General features: G+C 39.1%; 1 protein-coding gene across 1 annotated transcript in view; it reads right to left on the bottom strand.

Annotated features, from left to right (window-relative positions):
* PDE7B (phosphodiesterase 7B) overlaps nt 1-23,021 on the bottom strand; it is a 183,469-nt gene extending 160,448 nt beyond the window's left edge. The window contains exons 1-2 of the mRNA XM_049799882.1: nt 22,922-23,021; nt 22,679-22,793 (exon numbers count right to left, since the gene is read on the bottom strand). Coding sequence (XP_049655839.1) covers nt 22,679-22,699 — 21 coding nt within the window. The 5' untranslated portion in view covers nt 22,700-22,793; nt 22,922-23,021. The remainder of the gene's footprint in view (nt 1-22,678; nt 22,794-22,921) is intronic.
* Between the last annotated feature and the right edge of the window lie 440 nt (nt 23,022-23,461).

The following is a 23,461-nucleotide window of genomic DNA, read 5'->3' as shown; positions in this document are numbered from 1 at the left end:
GAATTCTCTTTTCCCAACCTAGTATGACTACAGGCCTGCTGATACTGTGTCATTACAACAACTAATGTTTGCACCAGAAAAACAAAGAAAAGAATTCTGTCATACACACATACTGAGAAGCTTGATCAACACATTTAGAGTATTTTGAGTTTGTCAAACTGAAACACTTCACAAAATCAGCATCCAACTAATCTGTTGACCGTTTCAGAAAATGCTTTGTACATGGATCCTTGTACAAACAACACAGCCTTGTGATTTATAAATTATTTTATAACTAGAATATGCAGTCACAGTTGGAAGGTTCAAATATTCTATTGCTAAAGACACACTGTAAAAACCTGGACAGAAAATGTAACTTTATGCTGATATTAAACTGATAAGGTTCCAATGTATGCCTGTGTTAAATTAAAATTTCAGCAGACTATATACATACAGAAAACATATGAATTGAAAGATACTCATTCACTTCCACTATATTGAATGCTGAACCAATTTTGGTTGCTAAACAGAAAAGAAACATGTTTACAGCTTCTGATTGGCTGCATCCCCTAACAGTGTTACAAACAAAAAATACTCAAGTTCAACACCAAACCCAAGATAATTATTGCTAGCAGGTGGCCAAGAATTGGCAAATGCAATTTATCTGTGTCTTGTAAAGAAGTTTAAGAAGTAAGTTAAGCAGTCATTTCATCACCTAGGTGCATCATTTCCTTCAGATATTTCATGTAGGTATATGGTTAGCGTATAGCTACCAAAAATGACTATGCCACAACACAGAAGTGTCAGAATGCCACATTTCAACAATTTCCACAGACCTATTTGTATTTCTGCATCCAGATTCTCAATTTCTTATGCTGGTAAGAAGTTTCTTGGCTGACTAGTCACACTGAAGTCAAATAAAGAGGTTCCTAACAATGGGAATAAGCACAGTATAGCAATCAGCTTAGAAAAGAGAAACTGTCTAAACAGAAAACTAATTTCTTCTTGAGAAAAGAACAAATCCCACTCAGATATATTGAGATAATAGATGTGGAGCTCTACATTACTGGAGTGTAAAATAATCTTGTTGAAAGATTCCTTGCCCTTTCTTGATCGAGATAAATGACATGGGCAATTGTATTAATCAAACAGGGCAGATTGCAACATGTCAGGAGATTTAATAAGTTCTGTGGAGTTTTGGTTCCTATTGTTGTGCTAGTTCCTCATGGTTATTGTGATATTCTGGCTCTGTTGTAGTCCACAGGAGATTTATTACAGATCTCATTACATTAATTTGATACACTTTAATTAAAATATTAATTAAAGATAACCGTAACAAGGGACCTGGAATGTGTTGTGTGAGATCAGTTTCACAGCATGATGTGTTTCTTCTCATCTTCAAATGTAGACTTCTAAGCTGGGCTGCCACACAAAAGCAGGCTTTACTTTATCTGTTGATGGATACAACGTACTGGGTTTTCCAAGGTTGTTCCTAAACTGAGAACTATTTGGGCTTTTTGCCTTACTTGTAGTAAATTTCAATTTGTGTTGGTTAAGACGCATAGAAGTTTTCAGGATGTAAATCTCTGAATTGTAAGTTATGATTCATTATTAGTTATAAAAAACTTTGCAGCAGTAGGCTATTAGAGCAGAGCACGTGCAGCAGATGCTTCTCTATCTCTCTTTTATGTAACCCTGACCTCTAATACCAGCAATTAATCAATGGGTTCAGAAATATTCTCCTTTGTGAATAAATCTAGCAAACACAGGCAGCAGACATGCCCGAAAAAATTAGAAGTTGTAAAGGTAAATGATGTGCAAATTACAATGTGGCTTCCCTGACTTTGGAAGAGGTACAAGTAACAATGCCTGGGCATGTGCACACACATACATACACATAAACAACGTCAGGCCTTCAGATTACCTGTAGTAGAAGTTATCTGGAACATCATAAGAAATGGAGATCCTATTCATCTTCTAAAAGCATAAATACTGAATGAAAGCATATGTTAGCTTTAAAACATTTACTATTGTGTTCCTTTTGAACTCTAATGGTATACTAAGGGATGTGCCAGAAAAATATCAAAGCACAGACAACCTAGAATGCCCACCAGCAAAAGGGTACCTTATTGAATGTGAATTAATGGATAAGATGCACTGAAACAGAATTTGATCCAACTAATAGAAGCAGCAACACCGTATCACAGAATATCCTCAGATATTCTGAAACATAATGGAAACAAAGTTTAAATTATCTGCATTGTTTTGCTGAAGAACTGAGGATATGAATTTCTGCATTTCCTTGAAAGAAGTTGTCAGCTTGGTCTTCCCTGTTACAGAAAACTTGTTAATAGAAGGATGTTCCTCCTGTCCCCTTCCTAAATGATATTACTGGCATTTACTTTTACAGCCGGTGCCTGCTGGCAGTCCTATGACTTCTGTGGGGCTTGGCACTCTACTGATCTTACGTGTGCCATGTCTATCGCTCAGAATCACAGGGTGGCTGAGGTTGGAAGGGACCTCTGGAGATCACCTGGTCCATAGTCTGGCTCTGTCATCCTAACACCCTCCATGAGTTATTTATAGACAGTGATAAGACTTTTGCTGAGCCTTCTCTTCTCCAGGCTGAACAGTCCCAGCTCTCTCAGCCTTTCTCTGCATGAGAGAACCTCCAAGTCCTTACTCATCTTTGTGGTGTTTAACTGGACTCACTTGGGGAACTCCATGTCTGTCTTACACTGGGGAGCCCAGAACTGGATGCAGCGCTCTGGGTGTGGCTTCATGGCATGGATTGTTAATAAACTATTAACCTCTAATGATCTCAGTGGAAGCTGTCATTAAGGATTGTGAATTAAGAAGGCCTACAAGGTTTTTGTTAAATCAAATCAAGACTGATTCAAAGGTAGGCTCACAATTTAATCTAACTGAGCAAGCACGCACCAAAAAGAGTAACTTCTAATGAAGGTACAGTTTGAATTCCTCAAGTAAATACATAGCAAAAACATGGGAAAGTATGTTTAATGAAAACAAATATTCCTTTGTCTTTCATCCAGGTCTGTCTTTAGGTTTGTATTTTAAAGGAAAGCCAGACTTTTTTATGATATCATGAAAAGATTTAGAGATCATCTTTGACAAAATATGGTGTAAAAAAAAGGAAAACACACTTTGTCACAATAGAAAGGTTCACTGGTCTACAAAAGTGTTGATGAGATTATTTCTGTTATTTGATTTTTACTGATAAATAGGAGTAGAATCAGTTTATCTGCAAAATAGTTCTATAGGTCAGAATTAAGCTGTCCAGTAGAAAAATAACTTTGCATCAAAAGAAGCCATACCAGAAGAGAAAAACATCAAATCAGATATCTGATTGCCAGGAATAGGTAATTTGACTTATTCATATAAAGATATAAAACATCTGTTTAGATCTTGATGCTATACTGGTGGTGCTGGTGATGGAAAATTTCTTCCTGATCCTGCAGAACACAAATTCATACTTTCAGATGTGAATATACTAGCCTTACCTTTTGCAAACATCACAAATGTAAAGGACAGCTTCCTTCTCACTCATTTCCAGTAACAAATATGCCTTCAGATGCTGATTATTTGGAATTTATACCCTTTCCTGCTAGTTCTCAAGTCCGTCCTTCACTTGAAAGAACACTATATTAAAAAAAAATAGTTCATTCACGGTAAGATGAACTTCTTCACCTTAAAGAAAAGGAAGCAAATGAAGCAAGACAAAAACGGTCTCTGCAGAACCCAAATACTACAGGGAAGCATTGCGGCTTTGAAATAGGTGGCTCCTGTGGACTGGTCTTGTAGTAAGCTGCTGATAACTACCATGTGGCCATCTGACATTTTTATTCAAATTAAGAGAAACAGTGTTCCCCAATAGCTATGGGAAATGCTAATTTGACATGATTATGAAGTATACAGAAAACCAAAGGTCACAAGATATTATGGATACATCTGACTTTGTAAGCTGTTTTTACTCAGTACTTGAAAATCAGCACTTTGGGCTTCCTACATGTTGTACAAGAAAAGGATGTTACGGATCAGTGATTTTTTTCTTGTAGTATTGAACCTATGGCTAATGATACTCGTTTTACAAGAGTTCTGCTCAGTTCATTCACGTAAAATTTCCCATTTGCATTCTAAATTATCTTTCTGCTGTAAGTAACAAATCCATTTCTAAAGTTTTAATAAGAAGATATCTAAGTAGGTCTGGAAGGCTAGCCTAGTTAATCATAGTGTTGACTTGAATATACATATTTTTTTTAATTACAGTATTTCTATATTAATGTACTTGCTCTAAATCTTTACTTCTTACAGATAGTTTCATCCAATTTTTAGAAACCCTTATCTTTTAGGGAAAATACTCCTTTTCAGGTATTGTTGTGAAATGCAAGGAGCATAATTTTTTTCCTCATTTAAAATAGAGAAAATTAAGATTGTGATTTGTGATGTTTTACATATTAGTATTAAGGATCAGTATCAAAGGATCAAGTATGAATCAAAGTCTACCGAGTTTGTACTAAGATGAATCACCAGTGTGGTCTGACTTAATGGTACCACTTCAGTTTTTCTTTATTCACCCCTGGCATTGGATTTATTGATTCCTTTCTCCATCCTCATTTTAGAGAACGTTAATCTCTGAGGTTACTCAGCAATGTTCTTTAGCTGAGCATCCTAATTCACCAGTACAGGCCCCGTCCCATCAGGGACAGCCCCCCCCCCGCAATAATATTAGGTAGACACTGTTAATAAAGAGCAGTGATATACCTTGGTATATCAGAAGACCTCAGTCACCCATATCATGGGCAGAACGGTCCCCAGGGGTGGCCAGCAAGGACTAAAAGGCCATCAGATCACAAAGGCACGGCTTGGCGTGCTTTGTGACTTCTTACCTACACTGTGAGGCACAGCCAGGCAGACTTCTCATCAAGTGATGGTCTGAAGGCAGGCTAATCAGGGAGCACGCTTGCTTCACAAACAGCCGTCAGAAGTCTGTGGAAGACATAGCTAAACAGGTCTGAAGAGTAAACTTCCAGCAGGCAGAAGTACAATTAGAACTTCACTATAAAAGTGAAATTGTGGAAACGGAGTTGCTGGTTTTGGGGTTTTTTTTGTTTTTTTTGTTCTTTTTTTTTTATAGCAACAGATATATACATATATTTATTCTGTGTATTTGTTGCTTCTTGATAGGATATTTCTGTCTATGAAGAATGACAAGTTCTGCTGTGCAAAAAAAGACGCTGCTTGTCTGCCTTTGGAATGGACAGGGAGAGTAACTTCCAGGCTGAAACCAGTCTCTTAAGATATTAGAACAGGAAAGGCCTGGAAAAGTCTGAGAATACAAATACTTGAATCTTACTGAGTGTTTGGTTTGTTTCCTAGGAGTTAAACTATTCTGTATCAAACTGCATCTTTTATCAAGACTTCTTACACTGTAGGGTGATATTACAAGAATAATGCACAGGTAATATTTCAGCGTGGCTGGTATGAGTGGAGGTACAAGAATAGAGAAAATAAAGAATAAGACAGACTGCAAAGGCTAGAGACCATGCCTTGTTTGTTGTCAAACACTAATAGTCTAGTTTGATGTTTCTGAGAGTGATGTAAAACACGGGGTAACCTTTGCCCATTCCTTACTCTGGAATTCCCATGTACCAAATGCCACTGAGGCAGAGCAGCTTCCCTGGGACAGCTGCCAGCACTGTGAGTACAGCTTGCTGAAAATAACTTGGTGCCAAGAAGATGCAAAGGGCAATCACTTAAAGGGAAAGGTGCCAGCAGAGGATTTAGCACAAGCACAAAAAGACTACAGCAACAGTAAGAGAGGAATATATAAGTTTCAAGTGAAAGCTAAGCAACAATTGCAAAGCCACTGCTGCTTTCTAGAACTTATTTCATTAGTTACAATAATTTCAGATGCCTGTAGGCAAATTTATTTTGAATTTGTACTGATTTCTGCAGAATGATTAAGAAGCTAGAATCTAGACAGAGGCATAGCCTGATTTGCTTGATGTGCTTGTGACAAGAAGATGAGATAATTTTGCCAAACTCATTTATTTATGAACAAATGGTTGTTGGGAGATATGATGAAGGCTACATAACTGCTGTGTTAACCTTGTTATAGCAGAGCAAAAGATAGCAAGGGAAGACATTAAGAATGAGGCAGATCCCAGAAAGACTTGAACTGTTAGATGGTTTGGGTCTTCAGAAAAAAATGCAGTAGAGATTAGTTGCCAGAATATTAACATAGAACTTACGTAAAACACATAAACCAGCAAGGCCAGTTGATAAAACAGGCGAGCGGGATTTTTCTTGTTATCAGACTCAGATATAAACTGAATACAAGAACTGGAAACAATACTACTTTCTTTATGTAACATATACAACCCTCTTCCATACATGGAAGATTACCACAAAGCCAAGCAGACTTCTCCTTGCACGTATAAGAAAGGAATTTGGTTTGTATCTACTAAGTTTTCTGTACCATGCAGTTTTTCAGGACCCCTTGACAGGTTAAACATCCAGTCATAGATCTGATCTTTCATCTTGTGAGTTTCTGTTAGATCCTAATTTTTCCCCCCCATATCTGTGTTTAATAACTCGCAAACAATTCATAATTAGAATATTTTATACTGTTATAAAATTTAGAAGGATATACAAATATTTCAAAACCACAGATATATTTTGCCAGCTTTCCAAAACAACCATTGAATAAGTATTTTATAGAATTTCTAAAAATGTTATAATCATTGAGTAATCAATTGCTGGTACTCTGAACTTGTATTGTCAAGATCTGCAGAGACATTGGAATTAGCTCAGTATTCAAACACTCCTATATGCAAAAATATTCACATGATTAAATACATTGTTAGAGATCTAAAACATTCAGAGTATTTTAAATCACCATTCTCCATGTGAAAAAAAATATATGGCCATATTACTGTTGTTGTGGAACACGTTATTTGCAGGTACTGCCATCATGATTTTTCTTTCACATATTAAGTAAAATTGCCATAATAATTTCTTGAAGAATATGTGAATGGTTCAGATATTCACACATAATGAGATGATACAAGGTGAACCAGTGAGGTTAATAAAGGTTCTGGAGTAAATAAATAATGATCCTCATTGCTTCTTGTTTCTAAAAGTCAAATCTGTAAGTTTCTAACACTCATCTCAGATTTTTTTTCTATTTTATCCCTCATCCTTAAGGGTGAATACTTTCTGTACTGCATAAACTAGTACTACAGTATCTGTTATATATGATTTGTTGTCTCAATTATTCTCTTTTAAACATGTGATGATTTCTTCGAAAAATTGGAAGAAATATAGCTTGCACTTAGAAAGGGAAGTGTTGAGGAATATGATAATCCTCAGTTTCTAAGCAGCTCATTTTGAAATTTCACAGAGATTTCTCTTATACAAACAATCTTTATCCTGATGCTGGAGACAGCCTTTATGTCACCAGAACCGTGCAGTCAACCATCGTAAAGAAATCTGTGTAAAGCTGGACCCAAGCCCCCAAGCAACATGATGTTGAACAGATTAAATATTTCTATGGGCAGCCAGTGTAGAAATAGAGGAGGTCAAAAGATCAAGACTTAATGGAAACAAGGAGAAACAGTGATGAAATAGACTTAATATCAGCAATTTTGTCGTCAGTATTGTATGGAGAAATGTGCATTGTTACCGATGTTTAAGATAGCAAGATACAGTGCAATTTTCCCCCTTTGTTTACTGTATCCACACTTTTCCGTTTCCTCCTCCTCCACCCTTTTTCACTCACAATCTGCCCACGGTCTGCCCACACAATGTAAAGCAGAGCTGGGGCTTTTGGGTCAGAGATGACAAATTCTCTGAAGGAGATACTGGTTGGAGCCATACAGCCTTGGATGTGGCCAGTGATGCTGCTGGCCAGTAGGGCTATGGGATCAGACAATTTAGCAGTCTCTGCTGTGGAGGTGCCTATAGGGAACATAGCTCCAGGCTATGTAAGGTTTCCACCCTGCCTGCTGAAATGAGTCTGTGCTTTGGGTTCAGCAGGAGGCAGGTACAGTTTCCACTCAGTATGCATATGGTAGGTGAACCGAACCCCTAATTTTAACCTTTTTTTTTTTTTTTTTTTTTTTTTTTTAAAATCATATAGATGCTTGATGTCATTCTATCCTCAGTTTAGGAAGAACTCCAAATCTCTAAGATACAGAGCAATTTTCCATAAAAAATTATTTATTTTATGAAATGGCATACTTCCATAGTAGAAGACTGTCAACATAAACTGCTTGTACAAATGTTTGGTTGCTCTGCAGTCAAATAACTAGATTCATACACAGAAAATAGAAGACCTAAATATTATATTTAAACATTAAATAATTTCTGAATTAATAAAAAGTATTTTTCTGAGTTAGAAAACCTGGAATGAGAAAAGCTTGAATCTCCAACTCTTAAAAGATATTTATGGACAGATAGAGAAGCCATTTCCAAAAAGTAGCCTTTAATACATTTGTGTTTCCTGAGTTTCTATTTATGAGGAACAGAGATTTCTTACTTAAATGAGTCTTACTGATCTGACTAATGTGTTACAACGTTTTCATACTCTGCTGGTACTGCAACACACTTTGAAACATAGAGCAAGAGCCTTAAATAATCTCTTAGCTCAGTACAATTTTTCCTAGGCTAGCATTTCCTTTGGTATGAGTCTGAACATGATATCACGTTCCTATTTGGGATCCAAAGTCTCTGAGACCAACTCTGCTTGCCTTTCTCCCTTTCACTCTGTTATCAATCACAATCAGAAATGTTTCTTGATGTTTCACAGTAGCTGAGGATATACCTTCCCCTTACACCTGCCTACAGTCTGCCTTGAGACAATGCCTTGACTTGCTGTAAGGATCTGCCCAGAGTTCAGAATGACAGTGTAGTTGTAATGGTCCACAATCAGAAGACAAAAGATTCTTTTTCCTTTGATATTTTACTTTTTAAAAGTTAGTTAGATATAAAATTTTTTATCCCTAAATGTATTAATAAGATAAGTAATTTTTTTGGTCTTTGGTTTTCTACTCTCTACAGAAAAGGGGAGAATTTCAAAAAAAGTGAGAAAATAAAAAAATAGGAAGTTTTTAGAAGTAGTAAGCAACTGCTGTGAATGTGATTTAAAATATGGACAGAAGAGGAAATATTGCATTAAGCAAAAGCTCAAGAGTTTAAGAGAAAAGAAAACACATATGCTTATGAGTTGGAGAAAATGTTTTTATATTTCTGAACAGTGGTGTATGTAAAATATTTGCCCCAGCAATCCTCCAGTTCTTCTGCAGAGTAGAGGGCTAGCTGACGATAACTCTGCCTGCCTCTCCTAGTGAAGTGCAAATAGCATTAATTTTATTTTTATATAGAAATTAATATTATAATAAAATGATAATCAGTAACCATTTGGCTATTTCTAGCAGTACAATGTCCAACCCTTTAAAAATCTCTGGCCTACCATTCTGTTGAAGTCTACCACAGCATGGCTGATGTGACGTATTTGACATTTTGATTTTAAAAAATTCTGAGGATGTCACAAATACAGTGAAGCCAATGGGAGCATTAGGTGCTCCAGCAAGGCACAGGTTTAAAAATTATCTTCCCAAAACATTTTAAAGAAGTGGATAATTTTTCAAATTCTGAGTTTGGTCCTTAAAAGAATCTTCATTTAAAGGAAAAGTGTTGGAGTGACCAAGTCAAACAAAAACTTTATTTCTATGCTTCTATTTGTAAAAATAATATCGTAAAGCTTCTCTTAAAAAAACCCCAACCTTCTCTTTATTCATCAATATGTTCAGAAACATTCTTTTTGTAAATTACGGTTTTCATTAACTTATCTTTTTATACTAGACTCTTCTAGAACAGTGAATGCCATTGCATGCATGAAGCATGAAAAATGTCTTATTTCTTATACCATACATGATAGTGTTACAACTTAGGTTGACACAATTTCATATCTGCCTAGGCTAAGATGAAAGACATTCCCTTTTACATGACTGACTTTCCAGTGAGTTCCTCTTCCAGCCCAGAGGGACTGCAGGAACACTGCCTGAGGGTCATGGGCAAGATGCAGAGGAACATGAATTAGTAAACCACCTGTGTGCTCAGCAGGCACTTGACTCTGAAAGGCAGTGAGGGCAATTTAAGGGACTGGCTGAAAATTACACCACCACCGGCAATATTGGTAACAACATCTAGCGGCGGACTGGCTCTTCACAAAAGCTTTCCTGATATCCTTGTCACTGAAATCTACAGGTATCCCATACCTCAGAAGCACCCTATCACTTTCTATAGTGCAGATTATTTGTTGCCAACACAGACAAATCTGTAACATGTCAGATGTAAGGGCAGAATATGTTGAATCTCATCTCCCAACAAAAAACCGCAAAAGCAACTGTGTTAACCATGTTACTCATATTTGACTTTTTAATGTAAATTAGCTAAAACAATTTTTTCTCTCTGCTGCACTCAAGTGGCATTCCTCTGCAGAATTCAGTGGTATCACAACTGAGATCCCAGTCTGCCACAGAGACTGACTTACAGTAGTGACTTTATAAATTAATTATTGTCTTGCATATTTGCAACATGGACAAGAACTCCCTGGTTTGTTCAAAGGCATTAGATTTGCCTGGCTTGAACTTAAAAAATGTGTAAAACAGTTCAGGTAATGAATAAGTTAACATCAGTGATTGTGACTAATTTTCTCTTTGCTACTAGGAGAAACAACAGTAGTTCCTATGCCAGAACCTGTAAGTCAGTGTGGTGAAAAGGTAATTTTTAGACAAGTATTCTCAGGAGAAAATGAGGCTAACAGAGTCAAAAAGGAGAAATGCCCCTTCAATATAATCTTTCAAAAAACATCTCTAGAAATTGAGAAATTCACTCAGAGGCTTTTGAAGTTCTCCTAAAATCAGAGCTGAAGAAGGTCAAGTGTCAAAGTACTGTCAACAGATGACAATTAAAGGGTGGCTACATAGCACTGAGACCGCTCTGCTAATTGTTTTCTACATTTTAAACATCTGGACCTTTTGAAACTTTTTTAGATAATGGTTTGTTTATTTGCAAACTAATTTTCATCAGCCATCATAAGAAGTTTCAATGCCAAACACAGATTGACATTAAATGCTTTATTCTTTCATGAAACGTGAAATAGTTTTAACTAATACTTAGAAAACAACAGAAGTCAGCTCAGGCTTGGTCACAGTAGTAGTAAACATGATTAAAAGTTAAAAAAGGATTAGCCAAGTGAAGCTTTGTGGGTTTTTAAACTAAACCGTGAATACCAATTTAAAAATTCTAATGTAGTGAGACCAAGCTGCAGTCATGTCTTAGGTGGTCCAGACACACGTGAGACTGTCCCCCCAAGAGGCTTTCTTGCCAGCTGACATGTTTAAACATTATAATCCTCCCTTTCTCATATTACTGGATTTAAAATAATGTTTGCTTCGGTGTTTAAGCAAAAAATAAAAAACCCAAACAGAATCCCTCACTCCTTTACTCTGCTAGAGAAGCCCTAAAGGGCTAAATTTGGGGGAAGGATGAGAAGAATAATACATCTGTGGTGCACATGCAAGCCTCTTTTTAAAGCAAGTGTGTTTCACAGATGAAAAACTGTAACCACTACAAGGAAATCTTAACACGAAGAAATAATCTCTTCAGCACTATATAGTTATCACATAAATAAAGCATGGAGTGCTGGTTTTTTTTTCCCCCACTTACTTTCAAAATAAGAAACAAAAGTAGTACTACAACTATCGGGAGGAGGGCAAGAAGAGGATTGCTGAAGGATATGGAAATTCAAGGCTTCAGTGACCTTTGAGCTTTCAATTCAGGTGCTATAAAATAAAAAAATATCTAAGCAGACTTTTCAAAATGGTCACAGGATTGGAACTAGATTTTGGTCACCTCTTCCCACTAGCAAGCAAAGTTTCTGTGCCCCTTCATCCTCACAAGCAAGGTGGGAATTCTGTAGTAGAAGTGAGATTTTTTTCCCCTCAAAATATATCTGGGCTTTCCTCTTAAAATCAACAATTTGTTGGAACAAAATCTGTTCAGGAGGAGATGCTTATTTGGAGAAAACGCCCATTAGAAAGGTTTCTCGGGTTCAGGACAGAACTCCTGGAGCTGCAGGTGGAGATCTGCCTGAAACAACCTTCATGTGCCACTTTGGCAGTGGCGAAGCTCTGGTTTTATGCCAGCTGGGACTGAGTGTAGGGCAGTGGGCTGTGGGCTCCATCTGCCAGGCCCCATGAATAGAGAGTTCAACCCTTGGAGGATACTGCAGTGGTAATTCACCCTAGGAAAGCCAACACAAGTAGAGAGGGAACTTGAATCTTTTTCTCCCGTACCCTCTTGAGAACACTAACCCCAGGCTGTTGGTTACTTCCGTCTGAGGTAGAATGGGAAAAGATTTCCCAGGCAAGCTCTCATACACAGCAATTTTTCAGATCTGGCCATTTCATTTAGAGACTAAAGTGACTTCAAGCTTTTTTGAAAGCTTGACCAATTCCATCAGCTTTGATGATGATATATAGCATGAGCTTCATTCAACATCCTCATGCTGCACTAGTTTTTGTTCCTATACTATTACAGAGGTTATATTTTGGTAGTAGATATTATTACAGACATAGTTTCATGGTTCAAAGAGATAGGATGTTACAGCCTTACTACATGAAAAATATCTTGTGATAACACTGCAGTATATGTTGGTCCCTAAACAAAATTACTATTTCCCTGTTACTCCTCAGCTTTTAAGATTATTGCTTACATATCTGTGTCATTGAAACAGATCATAGTCTATCCTGAAAACAAGTGAGATCTGCCCCATCTGTATTACAAATATATACACTTCTGCAGATGCTAGCACATAAGCTAAAAATTAATTGTGAGGCTGCGATTTCAAGTAAAATCTGGTAAATTTTTTCTTTCCTGTGAGAAAGAGAAGGAGAGAAGGGAGCTTTATAGGGTGATGGAAGGGAAAGAATACATCACAGCTTCTGCAGAACCATCAAAAGCAGCCTGATGGTACCTCAATGCTGAAGAAGTGGTGGAAAACTGGTATGAAACAGGTATGGCAAAAGGCTAATGAGCCTAAAATTTGATCTTACCGGTGAAGAGGTGTAGTGCTTATAAGACCTGAAAGCTCAGCGGGTCTGATCTTTCACAGATATAAACTGATGGAGTCCTATTTAATCTCAGTGGAACCATGCCCTTTTACGCTTTCACACACCAATCCAATTTGAGTCTTCTTTTTATCTTTCAACTGTTCTGCTTTTTAAAGCAGTCCTACAAAAACAAAGCAACTCTGCACCTGAGGAATTTGCCTGGTGAAGAAACACATTCCAGTTTTATCTTTCTAGCTGGCACTCATAGTTTGTTCAAGAAAATGAAATTTTTTTAATAACAGAATTTTATAATTTTGGTATAGTAGTTGTCTCTCTACAGGATATTGTTTTCCACTTTATTTAGTATTGTAAGGGCATTTTCAAGAGTGTTAAATAACAGTGTCCTCAGATCTGCTAAAGCAGAAAGAAACTCACTGTCCTCCCAAGCCTTCAACAGGCAAAGCTCCCTCCTCTCCTTTGCTGATGCATGCAATTTCTCCTTTATTAATCAGGACTAATTATTGTTTTTCTGGCTGTCTTACAGTCTTCTAATGACCATATTGATTAAACTGGAGATACACTGCCTAATTAAATTTATGATGGCCATTCTGATGCCACTTAAACATTGTTATTAATAGACACTCGGGTATTATGGCACTGTGTGAAACAGAAATGCCTATGAGTAAGTAACACAGAGCCAAGTCATATCCCAACATTTGAAACAGAAAGGGTCAGTAGCCTGTTTCAACATGGCTGTCAGTTAACACAAAGCCAGAAAAGTGCTTTCTCCACGAAGACCTCATGCATCTGCTTTCATCTCTCTCTGAGTGCCTGTGTGAGGTCTTCTCCTGTTTCCCAGCAGCCTGGTACACAGCAAGTCCTCATTCTATCTAACCTTCTCAGAGGTTTAAAGCCAAGTGTAAGTGGTAAGTTGAGGGAAAGGCAAAACCAAACATCAGGTGTTGCCCATATTTAGGGTACTTCAGTGTTCAGCTGCATACGTAAGTGAAGCTTGCAGCACTGCTACACCCTCAGTTTCTTGCGGAAAGTGGTAGTCTTCTACAGAAATATTAAGCAGATGCTGTCCTCTGGGTCTGTCTAAGCAGAGGTCCTAGTTCTCATTCTATACCAGGGTTGTCATACATAAAGTGGAAAATAGCTACACCCTTTGGATAACAACTGAACTCTTGGGAAAGCACTAAGGCATTTCATGTCAATATATGTTTGTTTCTAAAGCACTGCAACCCCCTAGGAATCGTCATCCCTCTTTCCAAGGGATGAGTCCTTTCACACTAATGGTAGCTCTGCCACCTCGTATTAGGACAAGCCCCAGAGCTTAGCCAGTGTTTTCATAGAACCATTTAGGTTGGAAAAGACCTTTAAGATCATCGAGTCCAACCATAAACCATGCCCACTAAACCATGTTCTGAAGTACCATGTCTACGCGCTTTTTGAATACCTCCAGGGACGGTGACTCAACCACTTCCCTGGGCAGCCTGTTCCAATGCCGGACAACCCTCTCAGTAAGGAAATTTTTCCTAGTATCCAACCTAAACCTCCCCTGCCACAACTTGAGGCCATTTCCTCTTGTCCTATCTCCAGCCACCTGGCAGAAGAGACCAGCACCCACCTCACTAAAACCTCCTTTCAGGTAGTTGTAGAGAGCGATAAGGTCTCCCCTCAGCCTCCTTTTCTCCAGAATAAACAACCCCAGTTCCCTCAGCTGCTCCTCATAAGACTTGTGCTCCAGGCCCCTCACCAACTTGGTTGCCCTTCTTTGAACATGCTACTGCAACTCAATGTCTGTCCTGTAGTGAGGGACCCAAAACTGAACACAGTATTCAAGGTGCAGCCTCACCAGTGCCAAGTACAGGGGAACAATCACCCCCCTGCTCCTGCTGGCCACACTAATTCTGATACAGGCCAGGATGCCGTTGGCCTTCTTGGCCACCTGGGCACACTGCTGGCTCATATTCAGCTGGCTGTCAACCTGCACCCCCAGGTCTTTTTCCACTGGCCAGCTTTCCAGCCACTCTTCCCCGAGCCTGTAGTGTTGCATGGGATTGTTGTGACCCAAGTGCAGGACCCAGCACTTGGCCTTGTTGAACTTCATACAATTGCCCTCAGCCCATTGATCCAGCCTGTCCAGATCCCTCTGTAAAGCCTTCTTAACCTCAAGCAGATCAACCCTCCCACCCAACTTGGTGTCATCTGCAAACTTGCTGAGGATGCACTCGATCCCCTCGTCCAGATCATTGATAAAGACATTAAACAGAACTGGCCCCACTACTGAGCCCTGGGGAACACCACTTGTGACCAGCCGCCAACTGGATTTAACCCCATTCACTACAACCCTCTGGGCTCGTCCATCCAGCCAGTTTTTCACCCAGTGAAGAGTACACTTGTCTTAAGTCAAGAGACACCAGCTTCTCAAGGACTATGCCATGAGAGACAGCGTCAAAGGCCTTACTGAAGCCCAGGTAGACAACATGCACAGCCTTTCCCTCATCCACTAGGCGGGTCACCTGGTCATAGAAGGAGATCAGGTTGGTCAAGCAGGACCTGCCTTTCATGAACCCATGCTGACTGGGACTGAACACCTGCTTGTCCTGCACATGCACATGAGCACACTCAAGATGAACTGTTCCATAATCTTCCCCGGTACCAAGGTCAAGCTGACAGGCCTGTAGTTCCCCAGATCCTCCCTCCTGCCCTTCTTGTAAATGGATGTCACATTGGCAAGCCTCCAGTCATTTGGGACCTCTCCTGTTGACCAGGATTGCTGAGAAATGATGGAGAGTGGCTTGGCAAGCACCTCCGCCAGCTCCCTCAGTAGTCTTGGATAGATCCCATCTGGTCCCATATATTTGTGAGTGTCCAGATGGCATAGTAGGTCATTAACTATTTCCTCCTGGATTAAGGGGGGGTATACTCTGCTCTTCGTCCTTGCCTTCCAGCTCAGGGGGCAGAGTACTCTGAGGATAACTGGTCTCACTATGAAAGACTGAGGCAAAGAAGACATTAAATACCTTAACCTTTTCCTCATTTTTGGTGGCAATGTTTCCCTCTGCATCCACTAAAAGATAGATATTCTCCTTGGCTCTCTTTTTATTGTTAACATATTTGTTAAAACATTTTTTGTTGTCTCTTACAATAGTGGCCAGACTGAGTTCTAGCTGAGCTTTTGCCTTTCTAATTTCTTCTCTGCCTGACCTAACAAGATCCCTGTACTCCTCCCAAGTTGCCCGCCCTTTCTTCCAGAGATGATAAACTCTCCTTTTTTTCTTGACTCCTAGCAAAAGCTCCCTGTTCAGCCAGGCCGGTCATCTTCCTCAGCGGTTCGTCTTGCGGCACATGGGAATAGTCTGGTCCTGAGCCATTAAGATTTCCTTCTTAAAGGTTGTCCATCCTTCCTGGACCCCTTTGCCCTTCAGGACTGTCTCCCAAGGGACTCTCTCAACCAGTGTCCCGAAAAGGCCAAAGTTTGCCCTCCAGAAGTCCATAGTAGTGGTTTTGCTGACCACCTTCCTTGCCTCACCAAGAATCGAGAATTCTATCATTTCACGGTCGCTAAGCCCGAGACGGCCTCCAACCATCACACCTCCCACCAGTCCTTCCCTGTTTGTAAACAGTAGATCTAGCAAGGCCCCTCCCCTGGTTGGCCCACCTACCAGCTGTGTCAGGAAGTTATCTTCCACACACTCCAGGAACCTCCTAGACTGTTTGCTTGCTCTCTGCTGTGTTGTACTTCCAGCGGACGTCCAGAAAGTTGAAGTCCCCCCCGAGAATAAGGGCACACGATTGTGAGACTACTGGCAGCCACTTGTAGAATGATTCATTCGTCTCTTCAGCCTGGTTGGGCTGTCTATAACAGACTCCCAGCACAATATCTGCCTTCCCTCTCATCCTTACCCATAAGCACTCAACCTTACCATCACAATTGTGGAGCTCTGTACAATCAAAATACTCCCTAACGTAGAGAGCCACCCCACCACCTCTCCTTCCTTGCCTATCCCTTCTGAAGAGCTTATAGCCCTCTATTGCAGCACTCCAGTCATGGGAGTTGTCCCGACATGTTTCTGTGATGACAACTAAGTCATATCTATCCTGCTGCACAACGACTTCCAGCTTCTCCTGTTTATTGCCCATGCCGCGTGCATTGGTGTAGATGCACTTGAGCTGGGCTATTGGATCCACCCCCAACATTGGCATGCTGCCCCCAGGTTCATCTCTGGTGAGCCTAATTTTATTCCCTTCCCCTTCAAACCTAGTTTAAAGGCCTGTCTATGAGGGCCTCCAACTCATGAGTGAGAATCTTTTTCCCCTTTGAGATAGCTGGACTCCATCTGTTGCCAGCAGGCCCGGTGCCGTGTAAACTTCCCCATGATCAAAAACCCAAAAATTCCATGGATAGCACCAGTCTCTGAGCCATGTATTGATCAGGTGTGTTTTCCTGTTCCTTGTCTTCACAAGCACTGAAGCGTGCTGTGGGAAAAAGGTTGGGTGACAGGACAGAATGGGAGTAAGAACATGAGAGTACAGACGCTTTCTTTCAGAAGGAATAAAGGGCAATTTCCAAAGGGAGCAGAAGTGAGTACACAGTAGCTCAATATCACTCTCCAGGAGTTCTCTAGTTGAAGTTGAGGTTTCTTCATTTCACTTTTACTGAAGTATATTTCTCTGAGCCATCTGAGTTGCTGCATATTCAGTCAAAACATGCCTACCTCCCACTTTATTCTTGGAAAGGTAATGATCGCCCTTTCCAAAACATCTTTCCTACATCCAGATGGGTTAGTATCATAGACTCTGCTATGAACAACCATATAGAAAATTGTATATAGGTCCTGAAAGCAGTTGCTCCACAAGTGGGTTTTTCTGCCTCTGACAATTAGCTAAACTTAGTTTGACAGGAGATTCTGTACTCTACTTTAAAAAAAAGCCTTACACTGCCGGCATTAACACATGCCACAGTGAGATATTAGTTGGTGAGTTTTCTCATACCAAGAATTTTTGTGGGTAACTAGTATAAACCTACCAGCTAAGGAAAAAAGTACCTCTGCGACTATCTTCTTCTAAATATTTGTTTCTTATTTTTAAAATAACCTATACAAAGAGAAATAAAACTTGCTGTTTGTGTCTGCATGCAATTCTTCTTTAGCTAAACCAGAACAAATTTGTCTCTGTGCGCGACTGGGAGAATATTAACTGCTCCTCCCCACCTATTAAGAGGGAGAGATCATCAGCTATGTTTATCCATCCAGGCAACCTGGATGTCTTATTTGGCTGGATAGTAAGCTAGCAGAAACATATCATATACCACCATGAGACTATGTGGCTTAAATAAGTAGCTAAACTGAGTTCTCATCCATCCTCACTCACAACTCCCACTGGGAGGAAGAACAGAATAAGAAAATCAAACTCAATAGGGCCCTTTCATTAGTTTAGTTTCTATAGTTCAACACTATTTACATAATAAAATGATAGTTATACATTTTTCACTTTCTAAGAACAGAACAAGTCAAAAATGTATATCAAAATTACAGCATTGCTGGACTGCAGATACCGCACTATTAAATGTGTGCAAAAGAAATGCTTAAATCATTTGACTGTTGTTTTTTGAGAATTGTCTCTGCCCCAAACTTTTCACTTACAGTTTTGCCACTGCAGTCTGGCTTCTAGTACTGCTCTCTCTTCTATCTGATCTGGCTCTGATTTGTTAATTTTCTGCTTTAAAACTGGAGGCTTTAAAATAGATAGCTATCACTAGCCCAGATCTGAGCACTGTGAATGCTAGCAATGTATCTCCTGAATCCCACAGTCTGTTACAGGAAAACAGAAATGATAAATTCAGACGTTCAGATATTGTTTTCTAATGCAATTTTCTTGGAATGCTACTGTAGTAAGAACAATAGTAAAAATAAAATTAAGAAGTGTTCTAAGTTTTCAGGAAGATAGTGAAGAATTCTTTTTGCTAAAAAATGTTTCAGAAGTTGACTTCGCATTTTAAATTTTTGTAAATTAATTAAATAAATTGTCTTAACTACAACAAATATATTCTCTCTCTTTAGCATTTACACAAAGCTAATACTTCAGACCTGACAAATACCAACTCCTATCAGAAGACACATTTTTTGCTTTCCACTCATTACTGTGAAATCACAGAAAAAGGTTACCAGCCACCCTTGTCTGGTTGCATATGTGATGCTTGGCTTTGTGGCCCAGCTTTTCAGCTACCGTTGTTCATCTTCAGCTACCTAAAAAAATGGACCTCGTGTTGGCCAGAGAAAGAAAAGGCTACACATCTGTGTGTCTCAGTGCCCCCAGGGTATAAATGCTGAATAACATCAGTTCCGCATCCTGAAGCTTGTGACTGAAAAGTGCAATGTTCACACTAGATGCAAAGCCAATGTTTCACTGAAAGTGTAAAAACTGATGTCCCTGCAAGGGTAAGCCTGCTTTCTGGCTGAAGAACAAGAAAAATGAATGCTATAATTCCAACACAGAGAGTCCCATCTTCCACCCAATATGGATGTAGGAGGAAAAATACTGAGCCATCATTTCATTACAAAACACTTAATTTTGTTCTGGCAGCTGTTAGGACCCCAGCTGTCCCTTTCACTTTCACCCTGTGACAAACACGTGGAGCTCCATAATAATTGCAAGCATGAAAATGAAGAAAAAATGAACAATAGTGAGTTGCTAAGAATGCTTATTTACATGAGATGTCTTCCTGGCTGCCTCAAACAACTTGTTTTTCTGTCAGCCCAACTGCACCAGGGGCTTTTGGCCATATATCTAGCTTGATTATAGGACAGATTAGGTCTTAAACATTTCTTATCATTAAATAAAGAGGCATCAGTTTTTAGTGTATTAACAGTAATATCTTGGTTAGTAGCTGGCATTTCTGCTTCATACAGCTCCTATAAAGGAAATTACTTGTACAAGAGAAGTTTTCTCCCTATGAGACTGAGAAATTACAAGAAAACCATATATATACACACACACATAAAATATCAAATTTTAGACTGTTTCTCATTTAAATATTCTCTAAGTATTGGTAGAAGAACCGTGGGGTGAGTGAAAAGGAATGATGTATGATTGAATGTCTCAATTATACTTCATAATTGCAATGAAGACACTGGAAAATCAGTCTGCTTTAATGACCTACCTAGAGGTGTGGTAAAGGCAAGCAGAGGGCTGGGTTTCAAAAGGGAAAAAGCACATAAACAGGGAGGAAGAGGAGGAAACAGGTGCTGTTAGAATGATATATTTATATACTAGTTTACAGAATTAAAAATTTCACAGTTTAAAGAAGTGATCTGCAATACATTGGATCAGACTCAGCAGAGTATGCCTTACTCTACTGGAATCAGTAGACCTTCACTAGTGACAGCTCTTGTCCACCCTATGGAAATAAACTCAGAATAAGCAGCCATTCATATGACATGAAACTTCTGCAATACAGACTTTTTTTTTGAGGCAATGTGACTGCAAATGTCAGTAAGCATTTCATCCACTGCAGAAAGGCCAACCTTAAATTATATTTTGTTCTTGATGCTGAATTAAAAATGTTCAGAGAAAGCATTGCAGATAAACTTTTCTCACTGAAGTAGAAAAAGTGTCATTTCCTCAGCTGAAGTCTACTTCACATATTTACTATTAGTATTACCAGTAGCAGTTGCTACAAAACAGATGCAGCAAAGTGTAGATTATAGAGCTTAAAAACTAAGCTTCTCAAAAGAATGTTTATCAAAAGAAGTGAATAATTTAATTCTAGGAAATTATTATAAACAAATGTCTTTTAGAAACTTGGATATCTTCACGTAGTTACAGGGTTGTTCCTTACAGAACAGACTGTAGTCTCTATAGACTGAGGCTTCCCCTTAGTCAAATTTACTAATTAATCATCTAACAAATACTGTGTTAACCTTTCTAAACTTGGGGCTAGAGGATCAGTGCTTTAGCTTTTGAAAACAGCTGGCAGTTCACATAGTAACACTTTGGGGAGGGCAGAGGAAGAGAGAATGGTGTGGAGATTACAGAATAACAGTTCAACTAACAAAGCTTGACTTTGGGTTGTTGGATGATATGAAAAAAATAACCTCAAGTATCTCCAAAGAGATGGGGCCCTAAAGAGTTTATCTGTGACAAGCCTCTTTGTTTCTGCAGTCATCAGTGAAGATACAGCAAAGGAAATGGAGGAGCTGCAGTTATGCATTTGCAATACACAAAGTCCTTGTTTTCCCACTAGGCACTGCAGAATAGCAATTGTCCATTCACAGCACATATCACATCCTCTGCATTTCAGAGCTAATATTTTTGCAGTCCTTAAGCTAGCATGCTTCAGCCTAGTGTAGTTAATTTTTGTAATCATTTGAGGTGCGTTGCATGAGGTAGGTGTGCTCATGTTCTGTTCCTTGTTACATGAATTTTCAGGTATAATTTTTTAAGCTAAACTGAAAGGTTTCCAAATTGCAGAGGGTTTATATCTAGAGCAACATCTCAAACAGAGCTGTAAAAAGTCTCATTTCACAAACTGGGAAAATATGAAGATTGCTAGTCATTGAGCATACCTGTATATTAATCCAATTCACAATATAAATCCGCTGTGTTGGCTGAAATTATTTTTAAGACCACTCATACACACACACACACACTCAAGGTCTGACAAGTGGCTCCTCCTCTTGTATTTTAGAACCACACTCCTGAAAACAATGTTAGTTTTATGCTAGCAGTTGCTTTCGATTCCTGCAGCACACACTGTCCACTGTAATGCTGTAATACTCATTCAAGGCAGATCACTAGCTTGAATATGTATTGAACCTATATGCCATCTAACAGACATCAGGCTACATTACTTCAACTTCCAAGCAAATTTCCACTCTTCTCTAAGTATCAAAAGCTATCTGAAAACTGATGTTGATGTAAGACGATCAGCTCCCTCCCTTCCCACTGAGGATCTGCTTATAAGTCAAAGTGCAGGCTGCTTCTTAATTAACTTCTGAACCCCAAACAAGTAAAATAATCTAAGCATGTAGTTTAAAAAAAAAAAAAAAAAGAAAAAAAGAAAAAAAGATGTGGTATATGTAGTCCTAAAAATGAGGCCGATATTCTTTTCTGCTTGACCTGTTTATTTCTTACTCTCTCTCTGCTCTAACTCTCAAACTCACAGTCCCCTCAGGATAAGAACGAGTTTCTGCTTTCTTTTCCCTTCATCTAAGGCAGCCAAGTCCCAGGTCTCCTCTCCTGACACAGAGCAGTAGGAAAGCATATAGAAAAAGCAATCAGTCTTTCCTCAGAGGGGTCAGAAAGGACAACAATAACAGATTCTTTCTGCAATCTTCTTTTGCCATCAAATGGTTAAATCAACATAGGTTAAAATTTTCATCTAGTTTGAATAAAGAGAAAAAGGGAGGAAATTCAAAAACCGGTTGCTGTAGTAACAATCACCAGTAAAAATCTTTTCCACTAAATAATAGTATTATCTCCCTCTCCCCCTCACAATTTTAGTTCCCCCTCAAAAATAATCATGCTGCCTCTTTTAGATTTGCTGTACATACCTCAACCATTAAACAAGACATTTAACCATAGTGGCAGTTCTGTGACCTTTGAATGCCGTGAAATCTCTAAGCGGTGCAGCTTGTTCATGAAGACTTGTACTGCAGAATCCAGTAACTGCATCCAGGATTAGGAATAGAATTAAGTAACGACAGCAAACAAAAATAAAATAAAAGGAAAAGGAAAAAAAAAAAAAAAAGAAAACAAAACCTCCCCAAGTCCCCCAACCCAGCCAATAAAACCACCTTAAGAAGCAAAAAGACTCGGGAAGAGAGTGCACTTTTCTGCCAGTGTAAGGGCTGGGGTAGAGCTGAGCTTGCTGCAGTCTGCCTGCCTGTGTTCGGAGCCGAAGGCCGTGCAGGGCTGGGAGGTGCTGTCAACTGCCACAGGCGCGGGAGAGCAGACCAATCCGCGTCCGCACTGTCAGCTCGGTGGAGCGAAGCCTTTTCTGTTTATGTTTCCTCATTTCGGGAGTGACGTCAAAGGGTTTAGTTTTTCCTCCGCATGTGCTATTAATTTTAAACAACTACTATGAGAAGAATGTGGCAGTGATTTAGGCAGGCTACCCTATGTGAAAGAAATCAGAGTCGTGATTTATCTGTCCTGGATTTAGCTTAGAAATATTTTATAATGAGAGGTACCAGAAAGATCGAAAATATCCTCACAAAATGGGGAAAGGCTGTAAATATGCTTATACATATTGAAGTATTCTGAAATATACCCAGGATGTTTCCCAGTGAGAGCTGGGTTATCTGTATGGGTTGTGGTGCAAAAATCAGACCTGA

The sequence above is a fragment of the Accipiter gentilis genome, chromosome 5 (genome assembly GCF_929443795.1).
Source record: "Accipiter gentilis chromosome 5, bAccGen1.1, whole genome shotgun sequence".
In the NCBI taxonomy this organism is placed as follows: domain Eukaryota; kingdom Metazoa; phylum Chordata; class Aves; order Accipitriformes; family Accipitridae; genus Astur; species Astur gentilis.
Note: the sequence above shows the minus strand (reverse complement) of the source record. Positions and strands in the feature narration are given on the sequence as shown.